This window comes from Saccopteryx bilineata, chromosome 4 (genome assembly GCF_036850765.1).
Source record: "Saccopteryx bilineata isolate mSacBil1 chromosome 4, mSacBil1_pri_phased_curated, whole genome shotgun sequence".
In the NCBI taxonomy this organism is placed as follows: Eukaryota; Metazoa; Chordata; class Mammalia; order Chiroptera; family Emballonuridae; genus Saccopteryx; species Saccopteryx bilineata.
Window position 1 is genome coordinate 204,457,640 of NC_089493.1, and position 13,419 is coordinate 204,471,058.

General features: G+C 39.9%; 1 protein-coding gene across 1 annotated transcript in view; it reads left to right on the plus strand.

The window, feature by feature from the left end:
* The window catches only part of JMY (junction mediating and regulatory protein, p53 cofactor), a 94,976-nt gene that overhangs the window by 55,847 nt on the left and 25,710 nt on the right, over positions 1–13,419 (plus strand). Inside the window, exon 4 of the mRNA XM_066273633.1 lies at positions 4,897–5,066. Coding sequence (XP_066129730.1) covers positions 4,897–5,066 — 170 coding nt within the window. The remainder of the gene's footprint in view (positions 1–4,896; positions 5,067–13,419) is intronic.

Below are 13,419 nucleotides of genomic sequence, written 5' to 3' on the forward strand. Positions count from 1 at the left end.
TCCAAGGACCCCAAGGGCAAGCCCTTGTTTTTCTGTAACAGAGTATGAACTCTAAGTTTAAGTCTGGAAGCTGTAAGGCAGGTGCTTGGAGGAGAGCCTGTTTGAGTTTGGTGAAGGGTGTTTGTATTGGAAATTTAGGATCTAGGGGTTCGGTGAGGACCCCTTTAGTGGCCTCATAGAGAGGTTTTGCTAACAGACTGAAGTTAGGGATCCATGATCTGAGGAAACCCACAATTCCCAGGAAGGAGAGAAGCTACTTTTTGGTAGAGGGTGTTGGTATGGAGGATATTAAATGTTTTCTATCAGTGGTGATGGCCTTCTGTCCTGGGATCAACTGTAGCCCTAAATATGTGACCTGTGATAGGGAGAGTTGTACCTTAGTAGGAGCTACCTCGTAGCCTAGGTGAGCTAAGAAATTGAGTAGTTGAATGGTGTCTGATTTAGAAGTTTCTAAGGATGGACTGTAGAGAAGGAGATCATCAACGTACTCTAAGATGGTGCTCTGGGACAAAGTTAGTGATTTGAGGTCATTAGCTAATGCCTGTTCAAAAAAGTGGGGGCTATCCCGGAAGCCTTGAGGTAGGACCGTCCAGGTTAGCTGTTGTGAATGTAAAGTGTCAGGATCGGTCCAAGTAAATGCAAACAGGTTTTGACAGTCGGGATGTAGGGGAACAGTAAAGAAGGCATCCTTAAGATCCAGCACAGTAAAGTGTGTAGTATTGGCGGGTATAGTAGATAGGATAGTGTAGGGGTTAGGAACTACAGGAGTAATGGGAAGAACTGCCGAGTTAATGGCTCGCAGGTCCTGCACCAGCCTATAAGTGCCATTGGGTTTGACTACTGAAAGGAGAGGAGTGTTGTATGGCAAACTGGTGGGGATAAGAAGTCCTGCATTAAGGAATTTAGTGATAAGTGGTTTCAGTCCTAGGAGGTGTTTGTGGGAAATGGGATACTGGGGTACGTTAGGAAAGAGGGAGGGATCCTGGAGGGAAATTTGGACAGGAGTATGATGTCTAGCTATGGATGGGTGTTGAATATCCCAAACCGATGGGTCTACTAGAGAGGAAGGAAGGGGAAGGGAGAGAAGTTAGGAGTCAGCATGTTGGGATGATGAACCAACAAAAGGAGAATATTGGAAGTTTGTTGTTGTAGTGTTTGAGTAGAGCTAAATGAAAATAATTGGAGTGTAGTATTGAGTTTAGTTAGGATGTCCCATCCTAGTAATGGAGTGGGACATTGTGGAATAACTAGAAATTGATGTGTGACTGATGTCTGTCCTAGTATGCAAGTAAATGATGGAGTTATAAGAGGGCTAGTGCGTAGACCTGAGACCCCGACTATAAAGGTATTAGAGGGACTCAGAGGTCCTCCGAATTCAGGGAGGGTGGAGTAGGTGGCCCTGGTGTCAATGAGGAAGGAGATTTCCTTACCCGCTACACGAAGTTTAACCCTGGGCTCACTGTTGGTGATTTGTACCGGGGCCGGTGTTCCAGGGCTTCCTCAGTCTTCCATTGCCAGGCCTAGGAAATCAGTCACTGACTGGGTATTAGTGGGGAGGTTTGACCCGATCCCTCTCTGGCGACTGGGGCAATTGACTCCCCAATGACCCTCCTGGTGACAATGTGGGCAAGGCCCTGGCGGTGGACGAGGGTTAGGGCATTCCTTAGCTCAGTGGCCTGGCTGCTTGCAACGGTAACAAGGACCTGGAGGATCCCGTGGCCCGGATTTAAAAGACTGACCCTGGAAGGCTTTAGTCTTTGAGCCCATAGCAGGGTTCCCTTTAGGGCCTTCGCTAGCATTAGATAATTCTCCTAATTCCTCTTTTGTTGTTCCTCCTTCTCCGTGTCCTCCCGATTATTGAAGACCTTAAAGGCTAGATTTAAGAGGTCTCTCTGGGAAGTCTCAGGCCTGTTCTCAAGTTTCTTAAGCTTGTGCCTGATGTCTGGAGCAGATTGGGAGATAAAGTGTGAGTGTAAGAGGGTGGTCCCTGCTGGAGTTGTTGGGTCTAAGTGAGTGTACCTTTGAAAAGCCTGTGAAAGGCGTTCCAGAAATTCCCCAGGGTTCTGTTGGGGCCCTTGAATGATTTCCTTAATTTTGTCATAATTGACAGCCTTATTGGCAAGTTTGCTGAGGGCCTGCTGTAGGTAATCAATAATTTGATCTCTGAGTTTTCGATCAGCATGATTGAGCTGGTAATTCCAATAAGGATCGTCCAAGGGAATGGCTAGACGACCCATAGGGAGGTTGTTCCTACTCTTTGCCTCATCTGCAATTTGTTGGGCAGTGGTTCATATTCGGTCCTTGTCACTGGCCGGCAGAGAGGAGGTGAGAATAATACTTAAATTGTGCCAGGTTAAGTCATAGGAGTGGGTAAGGTATTTGAATTCTTTCATGTAAGTGTCTGGGTCTGAGGAGAAGGACCTTAGGCGGCGCTCAATTTGGGCAAGGTCAGAGAGGGAGAAAGGGATAGCGACCCTAACAATCCCCTCAGCTCCTGCAACTTCCCGGAGAGGGTACATGCCGGCTGGGGTGGCTTACACGGGCATAGGTGAGGGGGAGAAATTGGAGGAGAGAAATTATGAGAAGGAGGTAATGGAGTGTTTCAGGTGATTGTGATTGATGGGGAGGTGGAGCAGTAGAAGAAGGAGATGGAGGAGCAGGTGCGGAAGGGACAGCAGAGTGGTCTTGAGGGTCAAAAGTATCAGCTGGAGGGTCAGAGAGAGGAGAGTGGGTAGAATGTGAGGAAGAAGTTCTGGCCAGAAGAACTTGATAAGTAGAGCATGAAGAGCAAAGAGAAGGTGTAGACCGGAGATAGAAGAAGGTCTGCACGTAGGGATTTCTGTTGCCTTCCCCATCCGGTGGCAGAAGTTGTCAAGATCTCTTAGGATATTGTAATCAAATGTCCCATTTTCAGGCCAATGGGAGTCATTGTCTAATTTGTACTGAGGCCATGCCGTGTTACAGAAGAAAATGAGTTTTTTTGGCTTAAGGACAGAGAGGCCTAACTTAGGTTTTTTATGAGACATCCTAGAGGGGTCTGGTTGGAAGGCTTAGACCCTGAAGAGCCCATAGTGGAGACAGGTGAGCAAGAGGGGGCGTCCCCACCTTTAGTCACTGTCCCAAGAGGAGAGAATCTCCGTGTGGGGGAGTCGTCCCTGATAGAGGTCGTCACCACCTGTCAGGGAGCTCCGAGGACGAGAAGTCCAAGAGAGTGGACAGGTTTGGCTAGGCACCTAGTCTTCCGTGCAGTCCACTGAGACTGAAAGTCAAACCCCTCAAAACATGAGGCGTTTCAGAGAAAACAGTCCGACCAGAAAGGGGTGTTTTTAGAGAGAAATTTGGAGGCCAACCGGGGAAGGAGAAGGGAGAAACTCCTTACCTTCTGGTCCAGCAGGGGTTCAAGACAGGGTTAGACTGCCGGCCAATCAACCCACAATTACATGTCCAAACAGAATCAGGGAGTAAGCCCGGGATGAGCTGCCGCTGCCCATTGCTTCCCTGGTTGTAAGTTTGGACGGCAAAGAGGGATCGTCCAGGCAGTTAGTACCCTGTCCCGGGTTTCGGCACCAGATGTAAGAATGAGACGGCACTCGATCACCAGATGTGCAGGCTTTATTAGAGGGGAAAGACCTGCCGGGGCACTCCTCCAGGAGAAGTGCACTGGGTTACAGACTAGGGGCGAGTTATATAGTGTTTGGGAGAGCCTGAGGGGATACTGAGGCAAAAGTCCTGGTATGTCCGAACGTTCCTCCTTGAGGGGCTTCGAGCATGTAGGTGTTGAATCAAAAGTCCTGGTGTGTCCGGAGCCCCTCCTTGGGGCAGTTTGTCAGCTTTTTGGAATTTTCTCTGTCTCAGGGGCGATAGTCCAGTAAGGGTGAGGTCTGACAGATAAGTGGAACATCAAGAGGGCAGTTTGGAATACACATATCTATCAGTTACTACCAGAAGCAATGAAAAGTTGGTTGCATTTGGGCATTGGGATTAAGTGTTGGGGAGAGCCAATTGTGAGAAACTATTTTTCATTACAAGGCTGTCTACAATTTTAAATTTTAATTATATATATTATTGTAAAAAAATTAAGATTTCATAAAATTCTGAGGCAAAGGTTATTAAGATCTTCTTTGCAAAAGATGGTTAGGACATAGTAGCAGTACAAATTTATCACTTACATCTGAACATATAAAAGAAACTACTATTGAATGTGTATGTAACATTTGGAACTAATAGATTGTGGTTGGGCATAAGTGGTTAGGTTAATTGTCTAACAACCCACGATGAGCCACTACTATATATACTACTATCAGTGGTAAATTTCTTGAACTAGAAGATATTTAGCTGTTGGAGTGTCAAATATTTCTTGAACTAGGCCTCTGTTGTGGCAAACTAAAAAGTGTTTCCTTTCTTTCTTCTTTTTTGCTGGGGTGGAAGGTAGGGTGTATTTCTTGGGACTTGGTTATACACTCCATTCTGACCTTTTCAAAATAAGCTCTATGCCAACACCTAGAATTTCTTTTTATATCAGATCATCACAGTATTCTTGAAGAAATCAAAATGATAACATTTAGCGTATGGATTTAAATAATTTTAAATAATACTGAATGTCTTAACTAAATATACCCAGGATAAAGTATATATAAACCTTCACAGAATAAAGTTATTATAGAAACTCTGAAAATTATGAACATTGGACAGATGAAAGAGTATTTTTTTGAAGACATTAGGATCTAAGATATTGTTGAATTATATTTTAGAGCCATTATAGGTAATTTACTATGGGGCTAGGATTTGTGTGTTTCTCTGGATATGTGGTCCGTGAAAGCTAAGCCTTTCAAATTATTTAATATCAAATTGATCAAGTTGTTTTATTAATGTCTTTTTAAAAATTATTATTAATAGCTGTGTACGATCGAATGCGAGCAGATCAGAAGAAATTTGGTAAAGCATCTTGGGCCGCAGCTGCTGAACGGATGGAAAAACTCCAGTATGCAGTTTCTAAGGAGACTCTGCAGATGATGAGAGCGAAAGAGATCTGTTTGGAACAGAGGAAGCATGCACTAAAAGAAGAGGTAACAAGAAATTGGAAAAACATAAGTTTTTAAAAATTAAGATTTGATTTTTATCTTTGTACAAGAGTGACATTTTTCTGATTCTACAGGCAACTGTTAATTTTGTACTGTCTCCATGAGATGATAACACTCGTGATGGGGCCTGTGATTTGAGTTGCCACTGATAGGGTATTTTCTTAACATGGCGGTGTGAGTGGATGCAGCTACTCACTGTTAGAACAGAAAGGGAGTGCTATCAGGATTTCTTTGCTATCCTTAAAATTTTTATACTGTAACTTTCAAAGCTTTCTGACAATTATTAGGGTTTCACTGCCCAGAGAAATTTAGCAAAAATTGTAAGATCTGATTATAATATTATGCTGAAGCTGTTACTGTTGGAACTTCTATTTTATTCCTCTGGAACAAAACAGGGTGAATCGTGCTCTAGTTCTCTTGACTACACTTTGCTAGGACCTCCTCAGGGATTAAAAAAAAAACGTTATAAAAATCCTCGAAAAGGGATGCTAATATATGTATTTAAAACATGTCCATTTTTTTTAAGAACTCTAAAATAAACTTTTAAAAATTAATCACTTTATTTTATTGTCTAGGATCATAGTCATCAGTGGGTTTAATATTCCTAAAAGTTCCCAATACAGCACTGAATATACCACTGATGCCCAGGTCTGGTTTGAAAATATTGGTACCATTAAGTGTATGCTAAATACATATACCTTCTAGGTGATTAGTTTTGAAATACTATTATATATATCATGTTGCATTAGACTGGGTCAGAACACATTGCTTTTAAGGGTACTTAAATAACTGCATTGGTATTTGCTGATAGTTTTTCTAAGTATTAGAAGAAACAAATGTTAGGGTCTAGGAGTACAATATTTTTTAAATAGAAGAAGTATATAGTTTTAATAACAAATGAAGATTAAAGCTAGTGTTTAGGGATGACTCTAAGAGGGTATACTACATAGATGGCAGGTAGTAACACTTGATAGTTTAGGCAAAACTATTCATGTTGTGCCCAGAGTTAAAATTCAAAATATTTCAAAGATGAGAGCAAATTATTAAATACAATTTGGGTTGTTTTTCCTTTCATTTATTTTCTACGTTGAGATATTTATTGTATCATACATTATTTTATTAACTCATTTTTGGGAAAAAAGATAAAATCACTTTTTTGGACCAATGTGTCATACATAAAATATATATTTCAAAAACCAAACTCCTTCATTTCCCCATAGCAGGTCTTCCTCAGATCTCTCTTTTCTGTCAGGGCCCATGGTTCTTCAAGATATTCCAGGCCAGAACCTTAGGGTCACCCTTAACTCTTTTCATTTCTTTGCCTTCTTTTTCTGCTTTATAGAATTCTACACAACTCAAATGTCCCTACTCAGTGTATTCATTCAACAAATATTGTTTAAGTGTTTTTAATATTTTTACTAGGAATTATAATGAGTAATGGGGGTAAAGGCATAATTCAGGGGTCCCCAAACTTTTTACATAGGGGGCCAGTTCTCTGTCCCTCAGACCGTTGGAGGGCCGGAGTATAAAAAAAAACTATGAACAAATCCCTATGCACACTGCACATATCTTATTTTTAAGTAAAAAAACAAAACGGGAACAAATACAATATGTAAAATAAAGAACAAGTAAATTTAAATCAACAAACTGACCAGTATTTCAATGGGAACTATGCTCCTCTCACTGACCACCAGTGAAACAGGTGCCCCTTCCAGAAGTGCGGTGGGGGCCGGATAAATGGCCTCGGGGTCGCATGTGGCCCACGAGCCGTAGTTTGGGGACCCCTGGCATAATTAATAATCTATACCCCTCCTTTTATCACCATGCAGTCATGGTGTTTTGAGTTCTTAGATTATGGTGGGGCAAGACATGGGCAGTGTGAAAATGAGCTTTGAGATAGACAAGTATCATTATATGCAAAGGAGACCACTGGAAGAAGTATTCAGGAGTCACAGTAGGGACAGAAAGCGTCAACCTAGTTACCTGGAGTAGTGAGAGAGGAGATTCAAAAAGTAAGCAAAGTTTAGAGTTGGCCTTCTATCTCCTGCCAAGGAATTTGAATTTACCCTGTAAACCAAAAACTTGCGATGCGGCCCGCAGACTAATCCACGGGTTTACTTAATTTTATCCAAAATATTTTGAACTCGTGGATTAGTCTGCGGGCCACACAAAATTGTTTGGCGGGCCGCATGCGGCCCATGGGCCGCGAGTTTGAGACCCCTGCTAGAGCCATTGTAACATCAGATTTATTTTTATGAAATATTCTGGCCAGTTTATAGAGAATTGATTCAAAGGCCAGTCTTAAATCCTTAGCCCATTTCCTTTAAATGAGAACCTCCATTTTCAAATTTTGTTTCACTGCTGATCACTGAAAGCAAAGCATTTCTTGTGAATGACTATAAATACCTGGAACTTTCAGTAATGGAAGAGGTTTGAGTTAAAGGAAATAGGGAATCGGAAAGGTTAAAGCTAGATTATGTTTTGGCAACCTTGAATTGCTGCTTTTATTTTTTTATTTTATTTTTAATTTTTTTTTAAATTTTTTTACAGAGACAGTGAGTTAGAGAGAGGGATAGACAGGGACAGACAGGAACAGAGAGAGATGAGAAGCATCAATCATTAGTTTTTCATTGTGTGTTGCAACACCTTAGTTGTTCATTGATTGCTTTCTCATATGTGCCTTGACCGCGGGCCTTCAGCAGACTGAGTAACCCCTTGCTGGAGCCAGCGACCTTGGGTCCAAGCTGGTAGGCTTTTGCTCAACCCAGATGAGCCCGCGCTCAAGCTGGGACATCAGGGTCTCGAACCTGGGTCCTCTGCATCCCAGTCCGACGCTCTATCCACTGCACCACCACCTGGTCAGGCTTGAATTGCTGCTTTTAAAGTGACTCAGGATTGCAGGCAGTTAAGAACTGTGTGGGTCAGAACCAGCTCACACATGCCTGGGCCTCTCGAGTGTCCATGAGCTGTGCCTTTCTTCAGATAATACTACTGCCATCTTGAATAGGCTTGTATGGAACAAGAAGTATGGAATTTTTGTTGGGCAGAGGAGAATGAACTAGGCGAGGCAACTGAATTTATTTTAGTTAAAGAGAGCTATTATACTTCAGAAGGATTAGATAAGGATAAAAATATTTGATTCATCATTAGATTTGTAGTACTTTGTAGTCCAAATAACTTTTAAACTATTTTTAGACATAATTTGCATATCATGCAATTTTTTCATTTAAAGTGTACAATTCAGTGGTTTTTAGTATACTAACAGAATTGAGCAACTATTAACATAGTAAAATGTAGAACATTTTCATGACCCACAAAAATAAAACTTATGCCCATTAGTAGTCATTCCTCCTCTCCCTGTCAAACTTCTCCCAGCCCAAGGCAACAGTTAATCTTTCTATCTCTGTAAATTTGCTATTCTGAACACTTTACTATGGTGGAATCATAAAATATTTGGGGTTTTGCTTTATGATAATGTTTTCAAAGTATATCCACATTGTAGTATGCATCAGTACTTTTGTGTGTATGTACTGAATGATACTTTATTTCATGGTTATACCACATTTTGTGCATTTCTCAGTCGAACATTTGGGTTCTACTTTTGGAGCTATTAATAATGGTGCTGTGAACTTTCATGTGCTAGTTTTTTTATTTATTGTGGTATGTATTTCTTGAGGAAGTGCTAGACTGTTTTCCAACAGTACCATTTACATTCCCACCAGCAGTGTAGGAGGGCTAAAATTTGTGCATATCTTTTTTTACGTTATTACTAATACTTCTTACAATTTGTCTTTTTATTATAGCCATCCTTATGGGTGTGAAGTGGTGTATTTGTGATTTGGATTTGTATTCCCTGATGGCATTGACATTGAATATCTTTTCATGGACTTATTGGCCACTTACATATCTTGTTTGATTAGACTTTCAAATCTTTTGCCCATTTATAAATTGGGTTCTTTTAGTTACTAATTTGAAAGCGTTCTTTGTATAATCTAGATACAAGTCTTTTATCAAATACATATAATTTATAAATATTTGCTCCCATTGTGGATTGACTATATTGGTTTTTAAAAACATTGACTGTATTTGTGAAAGTTGTTCAGTTTTGTTTGTAAAGAACAAAATGTTGTCTCTGTTTTTATTAATACACCTTTATGAAACTTTTTGGGTTTAGGAGGTATAACAAGATAGTTCTGATTGATTGACATTTAAAAATGCATGCTTATCTCTTGGTTAAAAATTAACGTATGAGGTAACCTGGAATGTATCATGGCTGTGATCTAGAAAGAAATCTTTTTGTTAATGGATTTTAAATTGTGGTTTTATTTTTTCTTCATTTTCTTATTGCTGCTATTGTTAAAGGTAAAATGGGAACTTGTTTGTCCTGAAACAACTTCACATTTTGTATGTTTTTGCAGGGATTTCAGCCCCATCTCCTGTTCCCCTGAGGCATTGTTAGTGCAGTTTTCTTTCTACTTAGTTTTTCTTTATGTTTCTAGCTGTCTGGAATTTTCTTAACTTTTAAAACTTAAAATCCCAGTACTTTATTGCCTGCAAAGTAAAGTATGACTCTTTGTCTTCATTGTATTGACTAGCTTTATTCTAACTAGGCTGACATTATGTTGTACTGACCACATAGGGATGCCTAAAAGAGCTGCTGAGGGTAAGATTTCTGATGACTTGCTATTGCAGGAACATTGTTCTTACTGGTATTGGTCTAAGGTGGTAGAGGAAGGGTGAGGCTGAAATGGGCTCTGAGAATCTGGGGTGATGATTATCTATGGGGTCCTTTTCCCTGGGGCCATACTGTTACCTTAATAGTCTGTTCTTTAATGTTCTGGATTGTGTTTGAATTCTTTAAAGGTCTTGGTAATACTGTCAGTCATTCTTGCCAGATTTATGCTTGTTGTGTGTATATAATATATGCATTGTGCTTTTTATATGTATCTGTGATGATGTACTGTACTAGTTTTATTAGTATAAATTTAAGGTGACCACATTACTCATGCGAAATAGAACAATGTCAGTCATTAAGCCCATCCCAAGCAAATGCTTTGCAGTGAAGGCTTTATAATACAGTACTACCCTATGATTTAAGTTATGAGGAAACTGTTGTTCTTTTTTTTTTTTTTTTTTTTCATTTTTCTGAAGCTGGAAACAGGGAGAGACAGTCAGACAGACTCCCGCATGCGCCCGACCGGGATCCACCCGGCACGCTCACCAGGGGCGATGCTCTGCCCATCCTGGGCGTCGCCATGTTGCGACCAGAGCCACTCTGGCGCCTGAGGCAGAGGCCACAGAGCCATCCCCAGCGCCCGGGCCATCTTTGCTCCAATGGAGCCTTGGCTGCGGGAGGGGAAGAGAGAGACAGAGAGGAAAGCGCAGCGGAGGGGTGGAGAAGCAGATGGGCGCTTCTCCTGTGTGCCCTGGCTGGGAATCGAACCCGGGTCCTCCGCATGCTAGGCCGACGCTCTACCACTGAGCCAACCGCCCAGGGCGAAACTGTTGTTCTTTTTAAAAATATCATTATGTTGTGTTTCCCTGTAATGTCTGAAAGACAAAAACCTTCCTGATGTCACAAAACATTTTAAAAATTAAAAGCTACTGAAATAGAAAATGTTAGTAATATTGGCCATGAGTATAATGCTGAACTTGAAACAAAATTTCTAAATTAACACTGAAATATTAAATGTCACCTGGGCAAGCAAAATTCTGTTTGAATTTTAATTTTCTTTAACGACACTGTTACTTAGGCAAAAGTTCAGTGCCTTTTAATCTGTTTTCTTTTGAACTGTTTCTGAGTCTTGATTATTGCCATTCTTACCCTTTTTAGGTCGCAGACTATTTGCCTCTTTAATAATTTGAAAATTAGGAACCCTGTACTCAGAGAAATACACATATACACAACTTTGCACACAAATTTAGTTTCCAAGTCACCTGTACCTGAACCTCTGACCCAGATTGTACACTGGTGCTCAGATTTTCCCATCAAAAACTCTTGAAAATACCAATGTCCTTTTGGCGTGATACTTTTGAAAGGTGAGTTTAATTAGTTGTGACTACCTTATTTTACTCTAATAGTATACTCCCACCAATCTAGATAGTACAACCTGACTATCCAAATACACCTTTACTTTAAGATCTCTTATTTACGATCACATCATATATATTTTAAACTGCCGGACTAGATTAAACTACACATAATCACAGAGTTAGGAGTAGGATATATTTTAAAAGTATTAAAATAGGGGTTATTAATAAAATAAGGCAGTGGTCCCCAATCCCCAGGCTGTGGACTGGTACCGATCCTTGGTCCATTTGGTACCGGTCCACAGAGAAAGAATAAATAACTTACATTATTTCCATTTTATTTATATTTAAGTCTGAACGATGTTTTATTTTTAATAAATGACCAGATTCCTGATAGATACATGAATTCCAAACTGCCCTCTTGATGTTCCGCTTATCTGTCAGACCTCATCCTTACTGGATGGACTATTGCCCCTGAGACAGAGGAATTCCAAGAAGCTGGCAAGCCCCCTAAGGAGGAGCATTCTGGACATACCAGAACTTTTGCCTCAGTATCCTCTCAGGTTCTCCCAAACACTATACAACTCGCCCCTAGTCTGTAACTGGTGCTCTTCTCCCCAGGAAAAGTGCCCGGCAGGGTTCCTTTCTTCCTTTCAATAAAGCCTGTTACTCTGGTCTTTTCGGACTCCCATGGATTCCAGCAATTCCCTCTGTTACATCCGTCTAAGACTCACTCTTGACGCTTGTCTCGGTCACATGATACATTTATCTGTCCCACCCTAAAGGCTGATCCGTGAAAATATTTTTTGACATTAAACCGGTCCGTGGCCCAAAAAAGGTTGGGGACCACTGAAATAAGGGATTCTCTTTATAGTTAATTACTAAAATAGGAGATACTAAAATTAAGATGCCATCATGAAACAAATGATAGAAAATACAGTTATATCTCAATTAACTTGTGGACTGTTATTGTTGGTTAACCATGTTCTCTGGTTAATGGGGAATTAACCAGAAAACTCTTTGAATTCCAGTCCCTATGGTTGAAAATTCTAAAAATATATCAATGTGCTTTCCTGCCTTCTCAGAGGATTTTAACCATTCCCATTCATTTTTTAAAAACTGATTCTTTGAGGTCATCTCTGTGAATATACATAAAATTCTAGAATATTGAGCCAACTATACCAACCCTGAGGCTAGTTCCTTCTATTATTTTGTCTTTCTCCTAACCGCATATAGCTAAATTATGATTAAGGTATAGCCCTCTATGTCAGTTTATTTAAGTCATCAAGCATTTATTGAGCATTTACAGTATACTCTCGTGGATATTTACTCATGATATAAACAGAAAGTTCAGCAGAACTTCCTTCACTGATGGAAATGTTCTGTATACCTGCATTTTCCAAAAAGGTTAGCTACTAGCCACATATGTATTGAGCTCCTGAAATGTGACTTATGTGACAGTAACAGAATTTATTTTATTTAAATAGTCACATGTTACTTGTGGCTACTATATTGGACAGTTATAGATTCAACCTCGAATGAATTATTAACCTCTCTGTAAAATATAAACAATGTATATTTTCTAGGAGAGTTATAAGTTAATGTGTATAGATCATTTAGTAAAGTGCCTGGCATAGAGTAAGAACTCACAAATAAATATTAGATAGTATTCTGGTCTATTAGCTATTGTGCAAGTATCATGGAAGGGAATACAAAGGTAGGAGATATGTAATTTCCATGCTTAAAATGTTTATTTGTACTTCATATGGGCCTTTCAAAAAACTTTGACCTCAGGGAACATAGGTGGGAAAACTTGAGTACGAGAGAGCCTGGGTTTGTGGTCTTTCCTTTTCTCTTTCTTTCTCTTAATTTTTTTATTGATGTAAGGGAGCGAGGTGGAGAGAAAGAGATCAATTTGTTGTTCTTGATTCTTGTATGTGCCCTGGCCAAGTATTGAACCCTCAACTTTGGTGTATTGGGATAACGCTCTAACCAGCTGAGCTGCCCAACCAGGGCTTTTGTGTTTTTAATTTATTTATCAGTAAGCAAAAAGGCAGTGTCTCTTTCATATCTGCACACTAAAAATTTCAACACATCTAAATAGAAAAGGCTAGGTTCCACTCTAAAAACTTTAATATTACTTAATTATGAAATTCCAATTTTAGTAGTGGTTACAAAAAAAGTAAATGTAAAATATTTACATGCTTCGGGCCCTGTCCTTAGTACTTTATGTATATTATCTCATTTAATTCTCAAATATAACCCTTAATGATATAAGCCCTTAAGCCATTATCTGAAACCCCCAAGG